Source organism: Dendrobates tinctorius, unplaced genomic scaffold (assembly GCF_039654945.1).
Source record: "Dendrobates tinctorius isolate UK_male_01 unplaced genomic scaffold, ASM3965494v1 ptg000018l, whole genome shotgun sequence".
NCBI classification, from domain to species: domain Eukaryota; kingdom Metazoa; phylum Chordata; class Amphibia; order Anura; family Dendrobatidae; genus Dendrobates; species Dendrobates tinctorius.
In genome coordinates, this window is record NW_027361686.1 from 12,306,571 (window position 1) to 12,332,448 (window position 25,878).

The 25,878-nt window shown below is 42.2% G+C and overlaps 1 protein-coding gene across 1 annotated transcript in view; it reads right to left on the reverse strand.

Annotated features, from left to right (window-relative positions):
• Window positions 1-22,998, reverse strand: part of LOC141082587 (NXPE family member 1-like) — a 42,002-nt gene extending 19,004 nt beyond the window's left edge. Inside the window, exon 1 of the mRNA XM_073566569.1 lies at window positions 22,935-22,998. Coding sequence (XP_073422670.1) covers window positions 22,935-22,998 — 64 coding nt within the window. The remainder of the gene's footprint in view (window positions 1-22,934) is intronic.
• Between the last annotated feature and the right edge of the window lie 2,880 nt (window positions 22,999-25,878).

Below are 25,878 nucleotides of genomic sequence, written 5' to 3' on the forward strand. Positions count from 1 at the left end.
GTCGGGTTTCGTTTCATGAAACCAGACTTTGGCGAAAGTCGGCGCCTTTTGAATTTTTTCGACCCGTTTCACTCAACTCTAATCAGGTGACAATTTTGGTACAGCGCAACTCCGAGACCTTACTTTAGCCCGGGCCAGAGAAAATGTACTGTTTGTCAATGGGGAACCCCAACAACCTGGGGCAGATACGGTGTTGCCATGCTTTGAGTTGAACCAGGATTTGTTGTACCGAGTGGAGAAAATACGTGGGGAAATGGTAGAACAATTACTGGTACCTCAGACGTATCGCAGGCTGGTAATGGATTTAGCGCATGCGCATGCACTTGGGGGGCATTTGGGCCAAAAGAAGACCTTCGACCGAATTCTGCAATGATTTTACTGGCCAGGGGTTCATGAAGAAGTTAAACGGTACTGTAGCTCCTGTCCAGTATGCCAGGTAACCAGTCCCCAGCCTCACTTTCCGAGCCCTTTGTTGCCTTTGCCAATTATAGAGGTACCCTTTGAGAGAGTGGCCATGGATCTGGTGGGGCTTCTCAATAAGTCGGCAAGGGGACACCAACACATTCTTGTAGTTCTAGACTATGCTACCCCATATCCTGAGGCCATTCCTCTGCGCCACACATCAGCTAAGCTTATAGCAAAGGAACTCATGGGTATGTTTTCACGGGTGGGAATTCCGCAAGAGATTCTAACAGACCAGGGAACCCCCTTTATGTCAAAAATTATGAAGGAACTCTGCCGGTTGTTAAATGTTAAATGGTTGTGCACATCGGTCTATCATCCCCAAACAGATGGTCTGGTAGAAATGCTCAATAAGACGCTGAAGAGCATGTTAAAAAAGGCAGTCTCCAAAGATAGGAAGGACTGGGATCTCTTATTGCCATATTTGTTGTTTGCAGTGCGGGAGGTGCCTCAGGCATCTACGGGGTTCGAACTATTGTACGGCAGACATCCGCGGGGCTTACTCGATATAGCCAAGGAGGCCTGGGAGAATCAACCTACCCCCCACAAAAGTGTGATAGAACATGTTGCAAAAATGCAAGAGAGAATGGAGACAGTCCTACCCTTGGTCCGGGAACATATGGAGGCAGCACAATGCTCACAGAGTCGGGTCTATAACCGGGAGGCTCGGATAAGAACCTTTAGCCCTGGGGATCGGGTTTTGGTGCTTGTGCCTACCATAGATAGCAAATTTCTTGCAAGGTGGCAGGGACTCTATGAGATCATGGAGATAGTGGGGCCAGTAGACTACAAGGTACACCAGCCAGGGCGGAGAAAACCAGAACAGGTTTAACATATTAATATGCTTAAACCCTGGAAAGATAGAGAGCACCTTGGTGGGGATAGTCTGCTGTGAGACAGTAGAAATCCAACCCATATATATATATATATATATATATATATATATATATATATATATAATAATACAGGACAGTATAAAGTGTTACAAAAAGTGTTGCATTCATCTATAACAATTTGTATATTTAATATTATAAATATATACATCATATTTCTTACATAATAATGTAATGCATTACAATTGAACAGAACCAATGTTACATAGTGAGCCACATGGATTGTAGTAACGGAACAGTACTTTTTTTAGGCATCAGTGGACCTTGTGTGATACCTAATGGTGAGAAGTGTAAAGGACGTATCGCCCGACTGGGGGTGGATAGGGTTCGAGGTTTATACACGCCGTCAGTTTCATTCATGTGCATTTTTAATTTATCTAAATGTGCTCTAGTAGTGGAATTACCCACAACTGTGGATGGCATATTTAACTCGGCCATAGCGTGCATAAATGTATTCCAGCCCCTTGGTAAATTCCTGCCAGTTAGGGCATGACTCTGAGTTGTGTTACGTACCAAATCCAGCATATTAAAGCCAGATATTACAGCTCCTTTGAAAATAAACTCGCTTTTATCATTCCACGATGTAATATTTGTGTTTTGCAACATCTTGTTTAGTAGAAGTTCTGCATTCTTTTTATATCGTGGATTTACATGACTTACAATTTCATTGACAGCGGGACTTTTATCAACGGGTGAATTTGACAATTGTTGGTGATCAGATTCTGGAGTGTTAATGATCTTTAAAGTTGATAGATCCTTAGCATCTTGTTTAGCATGAACCAAGTATCTCTGCAGTACATCACTATATTTTTTAATTTTCACGTCATCCGGCATGTCACGACGATGTAAAATCTCACTAATTTCACCATCAAGACGTTGGATAACGCTTTGGCGAATGTCTGTAATAGGGGGCCGAAGTTTGATTAGCTCCTGCTTGGGAACAAGATACATTTTCTCGGTATGTTCCATTATTTGCCGGTAAGCAGGCTTGTTATTATTGGGATTGCAAAGCCTAAAAGAGGACCTATAAAGCCACCAGTCTGCTTTAGTAGTTGCTTCTTTTTCTTTATGCTGTGAGATTTATTACTCATGGTTTTTATAGCTTTTCAACACTTTTTTAGTATATTTTTTGTCGCTCTTTCAGAGGGATTCGACCTTTCAAGATGTTTAATGCAATCTCCCCTATAGCTGTAATTAAATCATGACTCGCATTGCACAAAATAGATTTTCTGATAGAAGGTGGGGCCTTCACCAGTGTTTTTAAGAGCTTCCAGTTACGCCGTATTCTCGCAGACATCTTTACAACACTATGGTCGCAGTGTAGAATGTCTGATTTTGTTTAAAATTCACTTTTTAGAAGTATTTTTCTTTTGAACATACACAGCTGGTAACGCTGGAGGAAACAGGCCCGTCCTCAAGCGAAGGTCCTCTGGGGTATCCGCTCTTAAATCTAGCAACAAATACCCATAAGGCACCCGTGTGGCATTCTCAAAAGCTTCTAAGAAATAGGATGTTTTTCCTGGATACATTTGTCGTGCTAGTGTTACAATTTGCAATTTATCCCAAGGGTTATTAAAAAGGACCATGTACTTTGTGTTTAAATTTATCGTGCGGCTTTTCTTTCCTTGACAAAATATGTTTTGAACCAGGTAGAAAATGCTGAGGTTTCTGTGATGCACATACTTGGTAAATGCTTTTTCTATTTCGCAGTTATCACTAGCACTCTCCATGAGATCATCAACAATAGTCAAATTTACCTTTTCAAGAGGGAATAATTCATCATCTATGAATGTATGCGGCAGACCCTCCACAAATCTGATGAAGGGAAAAAAAGAGAGATTTCATCATATAGTTTCTGCCAGCAGGAATAAAACCAAACAATATTATCAGGTTTATGAGAAAAATGAGTGTCAATATTATGTAACAATTGTTTTACAAAGTAACTTTTTCCAGAATTATATGGGCCTGCTAGAATACACGGGAATGGATGTTGCAAACGTGGGTCCATCGCGAGTCACAATTAATATCCAAATGGCACGGTGGTAAAATTGTCTAATAGGCTGCTCTTTGTGGCCGACCTCACGCTGAGGTCGGGTTTCATTTCATGAAACCCGACTTTGGCGAAAGTCGGCGACTTTTGAATTTTTTCGACCCGTTTTGCTCAACTCTAATCAGGTGACAATTTTGGTACAGCGCAACTCCGAGACCTTACTTTAGCCCGGGCCAGAGAAAATGTACTGTTTGTCAATGGGGAACCCCAACAACCTGGGGCAGATACGGTGTTGCCACGCTTTGAGTTGAACCAGGATTTGTTGTACCGAGTGGAGAAAATACGTGGGGAAATGGTAGAACAATTACTGGTACCTCAGACGTATCGCAGACTGGTAATGGATTTAGCGCATGCGCATGCACTTAGGGGGCATTTGGGCCAAAAGAAGACCTTCGACCAAATTCTGCAATGATTTTACTAGCCAGGGGTTCATGAAGAAGTTAAACGGTACTGTAGCTCCTGTCCAGTATGCCAGGTAACCAGTCCCCAGCCTCACTTTCCGAGCCCTTTGTTGCCTTTGCCAATTATAGAGGTACCCTTTGAGAGAGTGGCCATGGGTCTGGTGGGGCTTCTCAATAAGTCGGCAAGGGGACACCAACACATTCTTGTAGTTCTAGACTATGCTACCCCATATCCTGAGGCCATTCCTCTGCGCCACACATCAGCTAAGCTTATAGCAAAGGAACTCATGGGTATGTTTTCACGGGTGGGAATTCCACAAGAGATTCTAACAGACCAGGGAACCTCCTTTATGTCAAAAATTATGAAGGAACTCTGCCGGTTGTTAAATGTTAAATGGTTGTGCACATCGGTCTATCATCCCCAAACAGATGGTCTGGTAGAAAGGTTCAATAAGACGCTGAAGAGCATGTTAAAAAAGGCAGTCTCCAAAGATAGGAAGGACTGGGATCTCTTATTGCCATATTTGTTGTTTGCAGTGCGGGAGGTGCCTCAGGCATCTACGGGGTTCGAACTATTGTACGGCAGACATCCGCGGGGCTTACTCGATATAGCCAAGGAGGCCTGGGAGAATCAACCTACCCCCCACAAAAGTGTGATAGAACATGTTGCAAAAATGCAAGAGAGAATGGAGACAGTCCTACCCTTGGTCCGGGAACATATGGAGGCAGCACAATGCTCACAGAGTCGGGAGGCTCGGATAAGAACCTTTAGCCCTGGGGATCGGGTTTTGGTGCTTGTGCCTACCATAGATAGCAAATTTCTTGCAAGGTGGCAGGGACTCTACGAGATCATGGAGAAGGTGGGGCCAGTAGACTACAAGGTACACCAGCCAGGGTGGAGAAAAGCAGAACAGGTTTAACATATTAATTTGCTTAATCCCTGGAAAGATAGAGAGCACCTTGGTGAGGATAGTCTACTGCCAGCGTTTCAGATGGAAAAGGCTCCCTTACCACGGGGTGAGACAGGAGAAATCCAACCCGGGGTCAAAATTGCAGATACTTTGTCCCTTAAACAGGTTCAGGAGGTCCGGGAGTTCATTAGCCGAAATACAGATGTTTTTTCGGAGCTCCCTGGATGCACCTCCCTAATCCAACATAACATTGTCACAGAGCCACAGGCCAAGGTCCGACTAAAGCAATATCGGGTGCCTGAGGCCCGGCGACAAGCCATCTCGGAAGAGGTAAAAATGATGCTACAGTTAGGGGTCATAGAAGAGTCTGAAAGTGAGTGGGCCAGCCCAATAGTCCTAATACCCAAGCCTGATGGGTCTCTAAGATTCTGTAATGATTTTAGAAAACTCAATGACATTTCAAAGTTTGACGCCTACCCCATGCCCCGGGTTGATGAGTTGATAGAACGCTTTGGGCAAGCACGGTATTTTACTACTCTGGACCTCACAAAAGGCTATTGGCAGGTACCCCTAAAAGAGGCGGTGAAGGAAAAAACGGCTTTTATAACACCTGAGGGGCTGTTCCAGTATAAGGTGTTACCCTTTGGTTTGCATGGCGCTCCAGCAACGTTCCAACGGTTAATGGATATTGTTCTCCGTCCCCATCGCCACTATGCCTCAGCCTATCTAGATGATATCATTGTCTTCCACACCGATTGGGAAAGCCACTTAGCAAAAGTACAGGCAGTGGTAGACTCCCTGCGACAAGCAGAGCTAACTGCCAACCCAAAGAAGTGTTCCATAGGGTTGGAGGAAGCCCGGTACTTGGGGTATGTCATTGGGAGAGGAGTTCTCAAGCCTCAAGTAAACAAAGTAGAGGCAATTCAGAACTGCTCCCGCCCCCTCACAACAAAACAGGTAAAAGCCTTTTTGGGTTTAGTGGGATATAACAGGCGGTTCATTCCCAACTTTGCAACCCTGTCCGCGCCATTGACAGAATATTTAAAAGGGAAAAAATCTGTGATGGTCCACTGGAATGATCAGTTAGAGGAGGCCTTTACAAAACTAAAAGAGGTACTGTGTGGTACATCAGTCCTGATCACTCCAAATTTCAAAAAAGAGTTAGTGGTGCAGACTGATGCCTCAGAGATAGGCCTCGGTGCCGTGCTGTCTCAGGAAGTTAACGGGGAAGAGCATCCCATTAGCTTCCTAAGCCGGAAGCTTACCCCAGCTGAAACCCGATACAGTATTGTGGAGAGAGAGTGCCTGGCCATCAAGTGGGCACTAGAATCGTTGTGCTACTACACTGTGTTCCAAATTATTATGCAAAAAATATTTCCTCATATTTTCTCTAAATTACCTATATGAATTGCAGTCATTGTTATTTTACAGTCATCTAATATTCTAGTATAATTGCAATGTTTTTGAACAAACTGCCTATGAAAACAGTATATTTTTAAAAATTAGAAACACTCAAAATGCATGTTCCAAATTATTATGCACAGCAGAGTTTTCAACCTTTTTATTTTTATTTTGAACAAAAAAATGGTCAATAGTAGTAAGGGGGCTGTATTACTAGTCAAAAAGAAATCTGACAGGTGCCATGCCCCTAACAAAGTGTATCAAACACGCCCCTTTTATACAATTTGATATCAAATTGCTATAAAACGGTTGTGTTTGATACACTTTTATATCAATTTGATATAATTTTGATATAAAAGATGTATCATAGGCCAAAATATTTATATGTCCAATTATTTTCTCTTTTATAGGCCTTTTTAATAAAGTAGAATAAAAGTAGAATAAAAGGATCGTGATTGAATCACTTTTATATCAATCGCTATTGTTTGATATAAAAGGATGTGTTTGATACGCTTTTATATGACCAATAACGGACCCTTTTATAGCATTTTCATACTTTAATTCGTACCGATTCATTGGGCATATTATGTATATGGCCAATATTTTAATTAAGGAAACAAATGGTTACCTTTTATAGACACTTTATACTTTATTTAGTATCGATTCATTGGGCATATTATTTATATGGCCAATATTTTAATAAAGGAAACATTTTATTCGAATTGTAAATAAAAATGAGAGACGCCATTTTTATGAAAAACTAGCTGAAGAGCCTGGCGCTGCCCAGGCATAGTAACTAACTGTGGTTAGTTATAGCAAATTATATTTATCCTCCATCCCATAGTCCCGTGCCCATATACCCATCATACATATCCATGATCCAATAGGCCCGTACCCATATACCCATCATACATATCCTTCATCCCATAGTCGAGTGCTCTTGTACCTATCACACTTCCTCCATCCCATAGTCCCATGCCCATTTACCCATCATACATATTCTCCATCCCATAGTCCCATGCCCATATACCCATCATACATATTCTCCATCCCATTGTCGAGTGCCCATATACCCATCACACATCGTTCATCTCATAGTCCCATGCCCATATACCCATCATACATATCCTCCATCCCATAGCCCCGTGCCCATATACCCATCATACATATCCGCCATCTCATAGTCCCGTGCCCATATAGGCATCATACATATCCTCCATCCCATAGTCCAGTGCCCATATACCAAAACCAGGGGAAGAGTCTTGAGGAGATCATTTGCATATTCCCATTGCCTTCTGGGATAAGTGAAGAGTCTCTGCGAGCTCAACGATCACTGGGTTTTGGACGTTGCAGCTGAAAAGAGGAAAACGGAATTTTGACTCATCTTTCATAGTTTTTAAGAAATCTCAATATGGAAGAAGCCAGGAGTCATTTGGTGAGCTGCATTTCTTGCTACATGTTCACAGACTTACCAGTGGAAAAGCCAAACTTCACATGCCACAAATGCAAGCTTGTGTCCCTGTTGGAAGAAAAGTTGCAAAATCTCGAAGAGAGGTTAGCTACGTTGAAGATCATTAAGGAAGGTGAAGAGTTCTTAGACAGAGCAGAATTATCTCTTCATGTTACAGAAAGAGAAGAAATTCAAAGTGCACCTGAAGAAACAGAGGAATGGAGACATGTGACCCAGAGAAGTAGGAGGATCAGGAGGCAGTCAGCACCCATACTTCTCAGGAACCAGTACCAGGCTCTCACGCAGGAAAACGATGAAGAAATACATCAGGATAAGACTTTGCCCACAAACAGCAACATTGTACACCTTCAGAGACCTCCTGGATGGAGAAAGAAAAATGTTGTGAAGAAGAAACGGAGAGTGGTGGTCATGGGGGATTCCCTGTTGAGAGTAACATAGGCAGACCGGATATAACTTCAAGAGAAATGTGCTGTCTTCCAGGTGCAAAAATTAAAAATGTGTCTGACAGGATATCAGGACTCTTCAGACCTACAGATGACTAGCCATTCCTGCTACTACATGTGGGGACAAATGACACCGCAAGAAACGACCTGGAAACCATCTGCAGAGACTTTGAAGACTTAGGCAAGAAAGTGAAAGAACTGGGAGCGCAGGTGGTCTTCTCTTCCATCCTCCCAGTGGATGGCCATGGAACAAGGAGGTGGAATAAGATTCTGCAGGTGAACAACTGGCTACGTCGATGGTGCAGTCAGCAACGATTTGGATTTCTGGATCACGGAGTGAATTACCTTTACGATGGACTACTTGCTAGAGATGGGGTGCACCTTACGAAGACTGGAAAAACATGTATTTGGAAGTCGCCTTGCTACACTTGTAAGGAGAGCTTTACACTAGAACAACATGGGAAGGGAAGCAAAAGGCCAGAAAAAGCCATACACCTGACAAATGCTATTGAGAACTCTGCTATTAGAAGTGGAAAGGAAGAACAACGACAAAAGAATCTAATTAATAAAAATATTGGAGAAAGAGAAACCAATCACAAACTAAAATGTTTCTATACTAATGCACAAAGCATGGGCAACAAACAAGGAGAATTGGAACTAATATCACAGGAAAAGAAATATGATGTCATTGGAATCAATGAAACTTGGTGGGACGATACACATGATTGGAATACAAGACTAGAAGGATACAACTTATTTGCAAGAAACAGACTTGATAAATGAGGAGGAGGTGTGGCATTGTATGTTAGAAACGCGTATATCTGCAGAGATTGAAGCTTCAGAGACTGGGAGTTCTGTGGAAACTGTTTGGGTAAGACTACAAGGACAGAACAATGGAAAGGACACCATTGTAGGTATTTACTACAGGCCGCCTGTGCAAGCTGAAGATATGGATGAATTCTTTATGCATCAAATGGCCAAGTTCTCCAAAAAATATGACATTGTTGTCATGGGAGATTTCAACTATCCAGACATTTGTTGGGAATCTCTCTCAGGCAAAACTAGCAGGTCAAGGAAATTCTTATCCTCTCTTGCTGACAACTTTATCTTCCAAAAGGTAGGGGAGAAAATATGGGGAACTGCTACCTTGGATCTAATCCTTATAAACAGGGAGGAAATGGTTGAGGAGGTAAAAGTGGCTGGACCCTAGGAGGTAGCGACCATGCTATTTTAGAATTTTGGATAACTAGAGGAGGAAGACCTGTGAAACTCAGACGTCAAGGTTAGATTTCAGAAAGGCAGATTTTAAGGGATTCAGAAAGAGAATTGGAGGGATCCAATGGCTGGATATCCTTAAAGACAAAAATGTCCAGGAAGGATGGGAAATCTTGAAAAATGAAATTCTCAAAGCACAATTGTTAACAATTCCAAAAAGAGGGAAGAATAGGAAGCATTTAAGGAAGCCAGGATGGATGAACACAGAACTTAGGGTGGTTTCACATTAAGCGCACGCACGGCCGGGGGTAGCTCCGCCCCCGAGCCGGCTCTCTGCCCGGCGTGCCCGCCCCTTGCTTGTAGCGCCGCCTCCTAGCGCACAGCGGCGCCTGCGATCGGCGCACCCTATCTTTAGAATAGGGTGTGCAGATCGTGCGCAGGCCGTGCGCTAGTTGCGCTTTGACCTGCGCTGCGCACTTTTGACGGTGCGCCGTGCGCGCCAAAATCTGAAAAGTTTGATTTTGGCGCGCACGGCGCACTGTCAAAAGTGCGCAGCGCAGGTCAAAGCGCAACTAGCGCATGGCCTGCGCACGATCTGCGCACCCTATGCTAAAGATAGGGTGCGCCGATCACAGGCGCTGCTGTGCGCTAGGAGGCGGCGCTACAAGCAAGGGGCGGGCACGCCGGGCAGAGAGCCGGCTCAGGGGCGGAGCTACCCCCGGCCGTGCGTGCGCTTAAAAAGCGCTAATGTGAAACCACCCTTAAGCACATGCTAAAAAGCAAGAAAAAAATGTTTATAAAATGGAAAGAGGGAGGCATATCTAAAGAAGATTATAATGCTGTCTGCAGAACCTGCAGGGCACAAATCAGATTACTAAAGCTGACAATGAATTGAGGCTTGCAAGAGATGTCAAAAGCAATAATAAAGGTTTTTGGGGATAGGTCAAAAGTAAAAGAAAAGTCAAAGATGCTATAGGATTTTTACAGAATGAAAATGATGAAATGGTAAGACAGGATGTTGAGAAGGCCGAACTTTTAAATTCCTATTTTGCATCTGTTTTCTCTCAGAAAGGAAATGTAACATCAACTGTTCTTCACTGTCCTATTAAGGGAATAGAAGAATCCAGGATATCTATAAACAGAAAGATAGTGAGGAAACACTTAGCTAACCTAAATGAATTCAAGTCTCCAGGTCCAGATGAATTACACCCCAGAGTACTGAAGGAGACAGCAGAAGAAATTTTTGAACCCCTCTCCATAATCTTTGAAAATTCTTGGAGAACAGGAGAAGTCTCAGAAGACTGGAGAAGAGCAAATGTTGTTCCTATCTTCAAAAAGGGGAAGAAGGTGGACCCAGGCAACTATAGGTCGGTGAGTCTGACTTCTATACCAGGAAAGATCTTTGAACAAATTATTAAACAACATGTATGTCAATACCTGGATAAGAATGAAGTGATTAAGCAGAGTCAGCATGGGTTTGTAACTAATAAGTCATGTCAGACTAACTTAATTTCCTTCTATGACGGAATCACTGATTGAGTGGATAAAGGAAATGCTGTAGATATAGTATATCTTGACTTCAGCAAAGCATTTGACAAAGTATCTCATACAATCCTTATTGAAGAAATGACTGCCGCATTTTTTGGACTATAAGACGCACCGGACCATAAGACGCACCCCCTATTTTCAGAAGGAAAATAGGGAAAAAAATAATGTGTCAAATGGGGGTCCGTCTTACAGTCCGAATTCAGCTTACCTGGGAAGGGATCCGGCACAGGTGGAGAAGTAGTCACAGGGGTCATTCAGTGGTCCAGGCTCGTGCGGTGGTGGCGGCTCTGTGCTGGGGCAGCTGCGCTGGGGCTGGGGTGGGTGGGCTGTGCAGGGGCAGCTGTGCTGGGGCAGGGGCAGCTGTGGCAGGGGCAGCTGTGCTGGGGCAGGGGCAGCTATGCTGGGGCAGCTGTGGCAGGGGCAGGTGGGCAGGGGCAGGTGAGCAGGGGCAGCTGTGGCAGGGGCAGCTGAGGCAGGGGCAGCTGTGCTGGGGCAGCTGTGGCAGGGACAGGTGGGCTCTGCGGTGGTGGCAGCGGGCGGCGCTCTGCGGTGCGGTGGTGGCAGCGGGCTGTGCTCCGATGCAGGGGCGGCGGCTCTGCCGGCGTTTCTTCGCAGCCCGGAGGCCCCCGCACACCCCTTGCTTGGCGCCGCCATGTTGCAGTGGCCTCCGGGAGCATGGATCCTGGTAAGATGGCCGCCGGTTCGGGGATGGTGCATGCGCAGCTTCAGATCTCGTGCCGAGATCTCGGGGGACGAGATTCAAATCTCGGCAACGAGATCTGAAGCTGCGCATGCGCCGTCCCCAGACCGGCGGCCATCTTGCCGGCGTCCATGCTCCCGGAAGCCACCCCAACATGGCGGCGCCCAGCAAGGGGTGTACGGGGGGCCTCCGGGCTGCGAAGAAACGCCGGCGGAGCCGCCTCCCCTGCACCGGATAACAGCCCGCTGCCACCACCGCACCGCAGAGCGCCGCCCGCTGCCACCACCACACCGAAGAGCCTCGCCTGCTGCCATCAGCGCACCAGGTACCGTGCATTGCGACCATAAGACGCACCCCCCACTTTCCCCCAAAATTTTGGGGGAAAAAAGTGCGTCTTATGGTGCGAAAAATACGGTAAGTCTGGAATGGACAAGGCAACTGTTAGGTGGATTCATAACTGGCTTAGTGATCGGACCCAAAGAGTGGTCGTAAATGGCTGCACATCCAGTTGGAAGAATGTCTCAAGTGGGGTACCACAGGGCTCTGTCCTGGGCCCTGTATTGTTCAACATCTTTATCAACGATTTAGATGAAGGAATTGAGGGTAAACTGATTAAATTTGCTGATGACACAAAGCTAGGAGGGATAGCTAATACTAGAGAAGAGAGAGAGAGGATTCAAAAAGATATAAATAAACTGGAGAAGTGGGCAGCAACTAACAGAATGGTTTTTAACAGGGAAAAATGCAAAGTACTACATCTGGGCAATAAAAATGAAAAAACCATATACAGAATGGGAGGAATAGGCCTAAGCAACAGCACATGTGAAAAAGACTTGGGTATACTAATAGATCACAGACTGAATATGAGTCAACAGTGTGATGCAGCAGCAAAAAAGGCAAATGCAATTCTAGGATGTATTAACAGAAGCATACAGTCTAGATCACGTGAAGTCATTATTTCCCTCTACTCCTCTTTGGTCCGACCTCATCTAGAATATTGTGTCCAGTTTTGGGCACCACATTTTAAAAAAGACATCAACAAACTGGAGCAAGTTCAGAAAAGAGCAACCAGAATGGTGACCGGTCTGCAAACCCTGTCTTATGAGGAAAGGTTGCAGGATTTGGGATTGTTTAGTTTGCAAAAGAGAAGATTGAGAGGAGACTTAATAGCTGTCTACAAATATCTAAAGGGCTGTCACATTGTAGAAGGATCAACTTTATTCTCATTTGCACAAGGAAAGACTAGAAGCAATGGGATGAAACTGAATGGGAGGAGACACAGATTAGATATTAGAAAAAACTTTTTGACAGTTAGAGTGATCAATGAGTGGAACAAGCTGCCACGAGAAGTGGTGAGTTCTCCTTCAATGGAAGTCTTCAAACAGAGGCTGGACAGACATCTGACTGGGATGATTTAGCGAATCCTGCTTTGAGCAGGGGGTTGGACCAGATGGCCCAGGTGGTCCCTTCCAACTCTACGATTCTATGACTCTATGATTCTATACCCATCACACATTCTCCATCCCATTGTCCTGTGCCCATAGACATATCTGCCATCCCATAGTCCCGTGTCCATATACCCGTCAAACATATCCTCCATCCTATAGTCAAGTACCCATATACCCATTATACATATTCTCCATCCCATAGTCCCATGCCCATATACCCATCATACATATTCTCCATCCCATAGTCCCATGCCCATATACCCATCACACATCCTCCATCCCATAGTCCCGTGCCCATATACCCATGACGCATCCTCCACCCCATAGTCAACCATTATGACATCATAATGAGCGGCGGGGCTTGCAACCTATGATGACATCAGGGTCGCCATGGCAACCATTGTGACATCACAATGAGGGGCGGGGCTTGACGCGCACACACTGCTTCCCCAGTATGCAAATAGGGGCATTATGACATCATAATGAGGGGCGGGGCTTGACGCGCACACACTTTTTTCCCCAGTATGTAGATAGGGGCAAAATTGTTTGATGAATTGGAACGCGCGGGGTTAAAATTTCGCCTCACAACATAGCTTAGGACGCTCTCGGGGTCCAGACGTGTGACAGTGCCAAATTTTGCGGCTGTTGCTGCGACGGTGCGGATGCCTATCCCGGACATACACACATACACACACACACACACATACATACACACTTTGAGCTTTATATATTAGATATAATAGTGTTTATTGAACAACAATAAAATACATTTTATAAAACATTACATTTGACATTTACACTGTCATGTTAGAAGTAGTACATTCAATTACATTTTATTTATCACACTGACCTGCAGTTAATCAAATCAAAAAAAAAAAAAAAAAAATATATATACAGTGGGGCAAAAAAGTATTTAGTCAGTCAGCAATAGTGCAAGTTCCACCACTTAAAAAGATGAGAGGCGTCTGTAATTTACATCATAGGTAGACCTCAACTATGGGAGACAAACTGAGAAAAAAAAATCCAGAAAATCACATTGTCTGTTTTTTTTTCATTTTATTTGCATATTATGGTGGAAAATAAGTATTTGGTCAGAAACAAAATTTCATCTCAATACTTTGTGATATATCCTTTGTTGGCAATGACAGAGGTCAAACGTTTTCTGTAAGTCTTCACAAGGTTGCCACACACTGTTGTTGGTATGTTGGCCCATTCCTCCATGCAGATCTCCTCTAGAGCAGTGATGTTTTTTGCTTTTCGCTTGGCAACACAGACTTTCAACTCCCTCCAAAGGTTTTCTATAGGGTTGAGATCTGGAGACTGGCTAGGCCACTCCAGGACCTTGAAATGCTTCTTACGAAGCCACTCCTTCATTGCCCTGGCGGTGTGCTTTGGATCATTGTCATGTTGAAAGACCCAGCCACGTTTCATCTTCAATGCCCTTGCTGATGGAAGGAGGTTTGCACTCAAAATCTCACGATACATGGCCCCATTCATTCTTTCATGTACCCGGATCAGTCGTCCTGGCCCCTTTGCAGAGAAACAGCCCCAAAGCATGATGTTTCCACCACCATGCTTTAGAGTAGGTATGGTGTTTGATGGATGCAACTCAGTATTCTTTTTCCTCCAAACACGACAAGTTGTGTTTCTACCAAACAGTTCCAGTTTGGTTTCATCAGACCATAGGACATTCTTCCAAAACTCCTCTGGATCATCCAAATGCTCTCTAGCAAACTTCAGACGGGCCCGGACATGTACAGGCTTAAGCAGTGGGACACGTCTGGCACTGCAGGATCTGAGTCCATGGTGGCGTAGTGTGTTACTTATGGTAGGCCTTGTTACATTGGTCCCATCTCTCTGCAGTTCATTCACTAGGTCCCCCCGCGTGGTTCTGGGATTTTTGCTCACCGTTCTTGTGATCATTCTGACCCCACGGGGTGGGATTTTGCGTGGAGCACCAGATCGAGGGAGATTATCAGTGGTATTGTATGTCTTCCATTTTCTAATTATTGCTCCCACAGTTGATTTCTTCACTCCAAGCTGGTTGGCTATTGCAGATTCAGTCTTCCCAGCCTGGTGCAGGGCTACAATTTTGTTTCTGGTGTCCTTTGACAGCTCTTTGGTCTTCACCATAGTGGAGTTTGGAGTCAGACTGTTTGAGGGTGTGCACCGGTGTCTTTTTATACTGATAACAAGTTTAAACAGGTGCCATTACTACAGGTAATGAGTGGAGGAAAGAGGAGACTCTTAAAGAAGAAGTTACAGGTCTGTGAGAGCCAGAAATCTTGATTGCTTGTTTCTGACCAAATACTTATTTTCCACCATAATATGCAAATAAAATGAAAAAAAAACAGACAATGTGATTTTCTGGATTTTTTTTTCTCAGTTTGTCTCCCATAGTTGAGGTCTACCTATGATGTAAATTACAGACGCCTCTCATCTTTTTAAGTGGTGGAACTTGCACTATTGCTGACTGACTAAATACTTTTTTGCCCCACTGTATATATATATACACTCACTGGCCACTTTATTAGGTACACCATGCTAGTAACGGGTTGGACCCCCTTTTGCCTTCAGAACTGCCTCAATTCTTCGTGGCAGAGATTCAACAAGGTGCTGGAAGCATTCCTCAGAGATTTTGGACCATATTGACATGATGGCATCACACAGTTGGCGCAGATTTGTCGGCTGCACATCCCTGATGCGAATCTCCCGTTCCACCACATCCCAAAGATGCTCTATTGGATTGAGATCTGGTGACTGAGGAGGCCATTTGAGTACAGTAAACTCATTGTCATGTTCAAGAAACCAATCTGAGATGATTCGAGCTTTATGACATGGCGCATTATCCTGCTGAAAGTAGCCATCAGATGTTGGGTACATTGTGGTCATAAAGGGATGGACATGGTCAGCAACAATACTCAGGTAGGCTGTGGCATTGCAACGATGCTCAATTGGTACCAAGGGGCCCAAAGAGTGCCCAGAAAAAATTCCCCACACCATGACACCACCACCACCAGCCTGAACCGTTGATACAAGGCAGGATGGATCCATGCTTTCATGTTGTTTACGCCAAATTCTGACCCTACCATCCGAATGTCGCAGCAGAAATCGAGACTCATCAGACCAGGCAACGTTTTTCCAATCTTCTACTGTCCAATTACGATGAGCTTGTGCAAATTGTAGCCTCAGTTTCCTGTTCTTAGCTGAGAGGAGTGGTACCCAGTGTGGTCTTCTGCTGCTGTAGCCCATCTGCCTCAAAGTTCGACGCACTGTGCGTTCAGAGATGCTCTTCTGCCTACCTTGGTTGTAACGGGTGGCAATTTGAGTCACTGTTGCCTTTCTATCAGCTCGAACCAGTCTGCCCATTCTCCTCTGACCTCTGGCATCAACATGGCATTTCCGGCCACAGAACTGCCGCTCACTGGATTTTTTTTCTTTTTCGGACCATTCTCTGTAAACCCTAGAGATGGTTGTGCGTGAAAATCCCAGTAGATCAGCAGTTTCTGAAATACTCAGACCAGCCCTTCTGGCACCAACAATCATGCCACGTTCAAAGGCACTCAAATCACCTTTCTTCCCCATACTGATGCTCGGTTTGAACTGCAGGAGATTGTCTTGACCATGTCTACATGCCTAAATGCACTGAGTTGCCGCCATGTGATTGGCTGATTAGAAATTAAGTCTTAACACACAGTTGGACAGGTGTACCTAATAAAGTGGCCAGTGAGTGTATATATATATATATATATATATATATATATAATACAGGACAGTATAAAGTTTTACAAAAAGTGTTACATTCATCTATAACAATTTGTATATTTAATATTATAAATATATACATCATATTTCTTACATAATAATTTAATGCATTACAATTGAACAGAACCAATGTTACATAGTGAGCTACATGGATTGTAGTAACGGAACAGTAATTTTTTTAGGCATCAGTGGACGTTGTGTGATACCTAATGGTGAGAAGTGTAAAGGACGTATCGCCCGACTGGGGGTGGATAGGGTTCGAGGTTTATACACGCCGTCAGTTTCATTCATGGGCAATTTTAATTTATCTAAATGTGCTCTAGTAGTGGAATTACCCACAACTGTGGATGGCATATTTAACTTGGCCATAGCGTGCATAAATGTATTCCAGCCCCTTGGTAAATTCCTGCCAGTTAGGGCATGACTCTGAGTTGTGTTACGTACCAAATCCAGCATATTAGAGCCGGGTATTACAGCTCCTTTGAAAATAAACTCGCTTTTATCATTCCACTATGTAATATTTGTGTTTTGCAACATCTTGTTTAGTAGAAGTTCTGCATTCTTTTTATATCGTGGATTTACATGACTTACAATTTCATTGACAGCGGGACTTTTATCAACGGGTGAATTTGACAATTGTTGGTGATCAGATTCTGGAGTGTTAATGATCTTTTAAGTTAATAGTTCCTTAGCATCTTGTTTAGCATGAACCAAGTATCTCTGCAGTACATCACTATATTTTTTAATTTTCACGTCATCCGGCATGTCACGACGATGTAAAATCTCACTAATTTCACCATCAAGACGTTGGATAACGCTTTGGCGAATGTCTGTAATAGGGGGCCGAAGTTTGATTAGCTCCTGCTTGGGAACAAGATACATTTTCTCGGTATGCTCCATTATTTGCCGGTAAGCAGGCTTGTTATTATTGGGATTGCAAAGCCTAAAAGAGGACCTATAAAGCCACCAGTCTGCTTTAGTAGCTGCTTCTTTTTCTTTATGCTGTGAGATTTATTACTCATGGTTTTTATAGCTTTTCACCACTTTTTTAGTATATTTTTTTGTCGCTCTTTCAGAGGGATTCGACCTTTTAAGATGTTTAATGCAATCTCCCCTATAGCTATAATTAAATCATAACTCGCATTGCACAAAATAGATTTTCTGATAGAAGGTGGGGCCTTCACCAGTGTTTTTAAGAGCTTCCAGTTACGCCGTATTCTCTCCGACATCTTTACAACACTATGGTCGCAGTGTAGAATGTCTGATTTTGTTTAAAATTCACTTTTTAGAAGTATTTTTCTTTTGAACATACACAGCTGGTAACGCTGGAGGAAACAGGTCCGTCCTCAAGCGAAGGTCCTCTGGGGTATCCGCTCTTAAATCTAGCAACAAATACCCATAAGGCACCCGTGTGGCATCCTCAAAAGCTTCTAAGAAATAGCGTATTTTTCCTGGATACATTTGTCGCGCTAGTGTTACAATTTGCAATTTATCCCGAGGGTTATTAAAAAGGACCATGTACTTTGTGTTTAAATTTATCGTGCGGCTTTTCTTTCCTTGACAAAATATGTTTTGTACCAGGTAGAAAATACTGAGGTTTCTGTGGTGGACATACTTGGTAAATGCTTTTTCTATTTCGCAGTTATCACTAGCACTCTCCATGAGATCGTCAACAATAGTCAAATTTACCTTTTCAGGAGGGAATAATTCATCATCTACGAATGTATGCGGCAGACCCTCCACAAATCTGATGAAGGGAAAAGAAAGAGAGATTTCATCATATAGTTTCTGCCAGCAGGAATAAAACCAAACAATATTATCAGGTTTATGAGAAAAATGAGTGTCAATATTATGTAACAATTGTTTTACAAAGTAACTTTTTCCAGAATTAGACGGGCCTGCTAGAATACACGAGAATGGATGTTGCAAACGTGGGTCCATCACGAGTCACAATTAATATCCAAATGGCACGGTGGTAAAATCGTCTAATAGGCTGCGCTTTGTGTAAACACACTTTTGGGTTTTTCGAAGAAGTCTTGTTTCAACGGACCAGAACTTTTTATTTTTCACAATGCCGGGCTGCTCAACGATAATACGTTTTTGCGTTTCAGAATCGGAATTACGCGGGTAGTCCAGAGCAAGATCTTTTAGACTGCTGAAATTAATAGATTGAGCATTACCAACATTTAATGTTATTCCCTTCACTTTTAAGACAGTTTTACCAGTGTTGAGTTTGTATCCGTAGGTCTTTGGGCCAGCAGATACAAACTCAGTGATGTAAGTGTCATCAGGTATCTCACTGGTCAATTCCCCCAGGTAATCACCTAACGGAGGACTCCACTCACCTTCTCTCTGCACAAAGATAACAGAATCAGTATCGTGATAAAGGCACCTTTCCTGCAGCCTGTCCAGCAGAGAGTAAAGCTCTAGTCTAGCATATGCTGTTGTAAAACAGGCTATAAAAATGTTTGTGTTCTTGTTGATGGTGTGGTGCCCTTCTGTATATTTCCAATCTATTGTTGCAGTTTCATCATCAATAAAATGCAACTTCGAAACATTGTAATACGGTAAAAAAACATGTTGAAACAGTTCATTAGGATCGCTAATAATGCTGGTACATGGTAAATTAGATTTCTGGGCAAACTTTCCCCATAAAGAATTTAAGAAAAGTTTGGAGATCTGTCTCTTAGCAGGGTTCTCTCCTATATTTTCAGAGCGTAATTGCACCCCTTCTTTGTCAAGAAAGGAATCAATGTACTGTTGTTTCTTACTGTCATCAGTGCACCAGCTAGGATAGCCTGAGGCCTCCTGCTTATCCCTAAGATGTAATTTAATGTACCGAGAAAACAGGCGGTCACTGGTTTTAGGAAAATCCCAAATTTCATAGATGTGGGCTATCCTATAGCCTTTCTCTATGGCCATCTCAAGCTCTATAGTGCACCATGTACCTGTCAGAGCCCGCTCTTCATCACTATGTGTACATTCCTCTGTCTGCGAATTTACAGAGCATGTTTAGCAAAAAGGACACAATAATTTTTTGTTGAGTTTTACCGGTAGAACAGGAAAAAATAAATCCCTCGGAGGGTAGACCTTGACTTTGGCAATTCCAAAGTATTTTTTAATGAACCCAAATCCCTCATAGATAATGTGTGGATGACCAACGGGATATGTTTTAGTTTTGTTTACAAATGGATACAGGCTGGTGAAATCATAGTAATATAGTGTCTCCCCAGGTTTCAGTTGGTGATAAAGTTTAATGGCATTAGTACATCCCCCATAAAGAGCATCGCGGGGGTCTAAAGGGGTAGGGAATTCCATTTGGAGAAGAAATGATTGAAGATTAGAATCTTTTTGAATCATTTCATTCTATTCATGTTCCCACAGGACTCTCACTGTGTAGCCACACCACTGCAGAAAACGTTTTTTAGCTAAAAAGGCATAATATAATTGACCATAGGAGGTGTTTGTGACCTTATTTGAATCGTATTCATTATAGCAGATTGGGCACCCATGATAAAAACACCCCTGAAATTCGAATGCGATATGTCTGTCATTAACATAGGCATAACCGTCTAAAAAATATTTCCCAACTCGTTTTTCACCCCCTCTTAAAGCATGTTGGATTGCTATGTTCTCTGTGTGGGATACATACATGAGCCACTGTATAGTGGGTGATGAAAAGTGTTTTTGTGTCTTGTGATAATTATCACCCGGTAAAATGGCAATGGTCTTTTTTGGAAGAAATTTAAACCTGTACATTGACATACATACAGATGCAAGGGTTACGAGTTGAACAGAATCAACACATCTGGACACTTCAATTTTTTTCTTTTCTCGCTTACAGTATATTTTAACATTTTTCTGCGTCATTTCCATGACACGCTCCCTGTAAAGTTCACATGAGTGTCTCAGAATCTCAACATCTTGTTTACAGTAAGACTTTAGTTCAGAATTAAAGTCAAAAGTTGTATTTTCCTGTGTCTCATACCACTCCATGAATTCCCCTTTCTCACTAGGTGACATGTACTCTACCCCATAATATTTTACAGCTGGTAGGGGACCCACATAGTTTTGATTTTCTTCGGTGTTAAAAAAGTGGGGGAAATGTCCTTTTGAACCTGAGAATCCCATAGCCTGCGGCATCTTACTAAGTTTCATTTGTATGAAATTTAGGGAGTCAATAAACCTCAGTTCCAAATCAGGCAGCGTTACACACAAGAGACGGCCGCCTCGGGATATCAATTTCACACAGAGTTTTTCAGAAATCAGTTCCTTAACAATAAAGTATGCATCGTATCTTCCAGCATTGTGGGCTATAAACGTATATCCAGAAAATTTACCGGATGTAAAGAATTGCACGAAATCATCAGTTGCTGATTTACCTTCAAACTCCCAGGAGGGGCTACTATACAGCGTTGTAGCATAAATATAATTTGGGATGTGAGTACCTGTCTCCTGCATACATTCAAAGTCCTAAAATATATATTGATCTGTCGCCTCCTTTGGTACATACCGGCGCATGTAACAAAGGTGCTCATCAAATTTATTTAAACGTCTGTGACAGACAGGACAACGCAATCCTTTACATTTATGTTCGGAATCACTTTCTCTGGGGACAAAATGATGACATTTATCACAAAATATTTTAAGTCTGCAGAATGTTGGATCATCTACAGATAAACGAGTGTGGTGATCTAAGCACTCACTGGACCGACAAAACACATGACAAATTGGACAGCGAGGTGGCTGATCCGTGTCGGTTCTCTCCACACAACTCTCTCTTTGACAAGCCTTGCAAAAATATTGACACCAATGATTAAATTTGTGATGAAACAACGAATTGCATTTTTCACAAAAGTAATCCGCGCCGATAAAACCCTTCATATTTTTGATACCGTAGTAGTGATTATCATGATGCAATATGAAAATAGTTCTAGCACTAGGGGTGTTACCTGTGTGAAAATATCGCCAGTCACCCTGACTGTAGTATAATACTTTAATGTTGATACCCAGATGTTTCTCAAAAGCTTCAATATCACGAAAACTTATAAGTTGGTCTCAGGGATAGCCAGGGCCGCGTGTATGGATTTAGCACGATTCAGTAAAACTGTATCACCAACATCAGTGTCGTGATCAGGGCACACACGCTCGCTGCAAAGCACAGATTAGTGCTGTAATTGTTATAGTCATACAGCCAGCGACGCTTTTGCTTAATGATTTGACTACTCGCTATAGATTTCAGACGTCTTTTTATGCCTCCGCGTCTGTTTTTAATAATTGTTATGACTAATTTCAGGGAGCTGTTTGCTAAGCATTCAGCATTGCTTTGCAATGTGCGAGCTACGGCATTTAAGAATGCTTCAGAACTAAAATCCTCCCTTGTCTGTTTTGTAGTGAAAATGGGATCTAACGTGTCACCGCCTTCAAGCCTTAACTGAACAAAGTCTCCAGGATCAATGTCTCTGATGACTCTGTCCAGTAAAGACTGAATGGCTCCATGCACGATGTTTAGGGCCTCTACAAATGATTGAATTCGGTCTAAATTTACAAATCTGAAATGATCAATATACATGCGGGCATTGAAATTGCGGACATCTCTTTGATGGTGATAAAAATGTTGTAAAAATACTGAATGATCTACGTCCTGTACATTATCATCAACATGACCATCAGATGCATCATCATGTCCATTTTCATCTACGTCCCGTACATTTTCATCAACATGACCATCAGCTGCAACATCATATACATTTTCCGCCTGTGTTTCAAGAGGCTCAAAGCTTTGAGCGATTGGAGACACATCGGTGCTAACACCCCTAGGGGGATCATGGCTGTGAAATGAGGGACTCTGTGCATGTATCAACAGCTGAGGGTTTTGTGTAGTTATCGGTCTGTGAGTTGACTCTCGCAGACTTCTAGCTGCTAGTGAACGTCTTGCATTAACCAACAGCCTTCGAGCTCGTTTAATTGTTCTCGATCTATAACCCCTTTGTGGAGATATTTTAGACAACTTCTGCAGACCATAACCAACCAAGCCTAGTCACATTGAATTATTTTTATTTGATTTCACAAAGACTGATGGACCTTCTGCAAAGTCTCTTTGGAACACATATAGCCCTATAGACTCTTCTTAAAAAGAATGAAATATTATATAATTAATATACAAAACAAAAACTTTAATCAGAATGTCTAACACTCAGTTCATTATATTCAATATAAGACCTACCTAGTTGTTGGTATTGTGTGCTCGTAAGAAGAGGCTCGGGTTGTTCAAAATCGTAGGTTTCCATCTTAACTAAAATGATTAAAAGTGTGAACACTATTATACTTTTAAAATTATTAACTATAACTATGCGGCGGAAAGTACTATAATATAAAATTATAATCTAAGTCTATGCCGAAGAAATACATTTTATATACTATATGATAAATGATACAAAAGGCAAATAAAATTATAGGCGAACATCAAATAAATAATTATACATCAAATAAATACTGTATTAAATATCTAAATTTCTTCTAAATGAGTAAATCTATTCTAAGGAAAATACAATTATATCCTATATAATAAATATTACTATACAACAATTGACCATAATATTAATTAAATAATGTGTTAATACTTACTATTTTAAAGAGAAGAAGTTGCTGGCCAGTATAACAGGAAAGCTGTCTCTAATGCTGAGTGTGTAAGGACATCACCTAATGGCCTGTTTTAAAGCCAGACAGCAGGATCGCTCCACCTAGATTCACATCCCTGTTACGCCTCTCCAAAAGGTCTCAAGCAATCAGCAGAAAGTCTACACCTCCAGTTAACACCCACAAGAGCCTCCCAGTTACAGCCCATCATGCTGACCCAAGCAATCATGATATACTCATATTATACTGCTATCAAACATGATATATTTGCATTACATTCCACATTTAATATCATTTTATACATTTTGATTTTCTGATAAAGACGGCATTGGTTCAGGAGACGATGTCTTCTAGACACGATGAAAAAATATTAGAGAACCAATATTTTACGCCTAAAGCCTCCGGATCATGCGGCGGCATTGATAAATTATATAGAGAAACTAGAGATTACGGAATTAAAAGATCAGTTGTGCGTGATTGGTTAAATAACCAGGATAGCTATTTGTTGCACAAACCCGTGAGAAAAAGATTTCTGACAAATAAGATCATGGTCTCAAACATGGATGCATTGTGGCAAGGAGATTTAGTGAGTTTAATTGACTATTCAAAGGAAAATGATAATGTTAAATATATCCTTACCATGATTGATTGCCTATCAAAATTTGCGTGGTGCGTAGCCTTATCAAACAAGACTGGGGCCGCTGTAGCCTGTTCATTCGAGCTGATATTTCAAAATGATAAGCGCATACCGAAGAAATTACAGTCGGATTGGGGCAAAGAATTTATTAATTCGTCGTTGAATCGTCTTTGTAAAACGTATGATATTCTGCACTATCTTACGAATAATGCAGTTAAGGCCTCTATTGTGGAGCGGTTTAATCGTACATTAAAAACTCGAATGTGGCAGTATTTTACGAAAAATAACACTAATAGGTATATTGATATTTTACCAGATTTGGTTGATAGCTACAATCGAACCTATCATTCTACCATTCGATGTAGACCAATTGATGTTACAAGCAAAAATTCACTACAAATATGGAAAAATATTTATGGCTCGAGCATGAAAAATAAGCGTATTAAGCCTTCTTTTAAAATTGGGGACAATGTACGTTTGGTCCAATATAAACGTACATTTATGAAAGCATATGAACAATCATATACCGATGAAATATTTATCATAACCGAAATTAACACAAAATTCCATTTTCCTCTCTACAAAATCGTGGATTTGTATGGAGAACCTGTGATTGGGTCATTTTATAAAGAAGAACTACAAAAAGTCACAGCGGATGAGAATCGCATCTACAAAATAGAAAAAGTATTAAGAAAAAAGCGCGTCAGAGGGTCCACCCTGTATCTTGTTAAATGGAAGGGATATCCGGAAAAATTTAATACTTGGATTAAAGAAAACCAGCTGACGGACCTCTAATCATGGATTCTGGATCATTTTATATTACCCTAGCGTGTAATGCGTCAAGTAAGCTATTCCCAGACAACACGATTTCGACTTTTACCACTAAACTGGCAAAGCCTGTACATCTTGTAGGCCCATATGAAGTTGCCCTCACAGAATTTCAGTATCCCCACACCTGGTATACTTTCGAAAATAGCGAAGGTACGTTTTTTCTTGGAAAACGAGGAGATGTTCTAAGAGAATATTTCGTAAAAGCAGGCTATTATTTAAATATTTCGGAACTTATAAGGGCCATTAATGAGCGTATTGACAGCTTGAAGATTGCTTCGGAAGGCATTAAACTCCGCTTTGATGAAGTGAAGAGAAGTGTTACTCTATCGGATTCACCCACGATACATTTTGCTCCAGGTCCAAAATTGGCTCATATTTTAGGGCTACCGCCTTATATTGAGGCCTATGATAATAGTGTGATTAGACCCAAGGAGAAGAACTACGCAGATATCATGAACGGATTTTATACCTTATTTGTTTACTCAGACATTATTAACCATCAACTAGTCGGAGATTCTTTCGTCCAGCTTCTGAGAACTGCGCAGGTGACTGGTAAAAGTGGGGAGATCATCACACTTCAATACACAAGACCTGATTATGTACCTCTATGCAAACAGCACTTTGATTCTGTAAGCATCTCTATCTTGACTGATCAGGGTATGCCTGTTAAATTCAAGTATGGAAAAACTATTTTGCGATTACATTTCAGACCGCGTCGTGATTGACACGTCAAAATGGTGTCGCAACGTGTTTACGGAGATCCGACCATTTATGCCCGCTACTATATTGCTCAGACAGGCCACGGTTTAGAGGGTTTTCGCGGTGATGAGTACATGTATGGGGCTGGGCTTGTAGGAATATTTAGAGGCTTATTTAGAAAAGCGGTTCCTCTATTGAGAAAAGGACTCGAATTAGTAAAGCCCCATGTAAAGACAGCTGTTTCAAATATTGCTAAGGATGCCATTGCCTCTTTCTCAGCACCCCTCCTCAGGAAGGCTCCGGTATTGTTTATGTTGCTAAAAAACAGAAAAAAAGAAAAAGGCGTGTTCGCTATTCGCCCCCA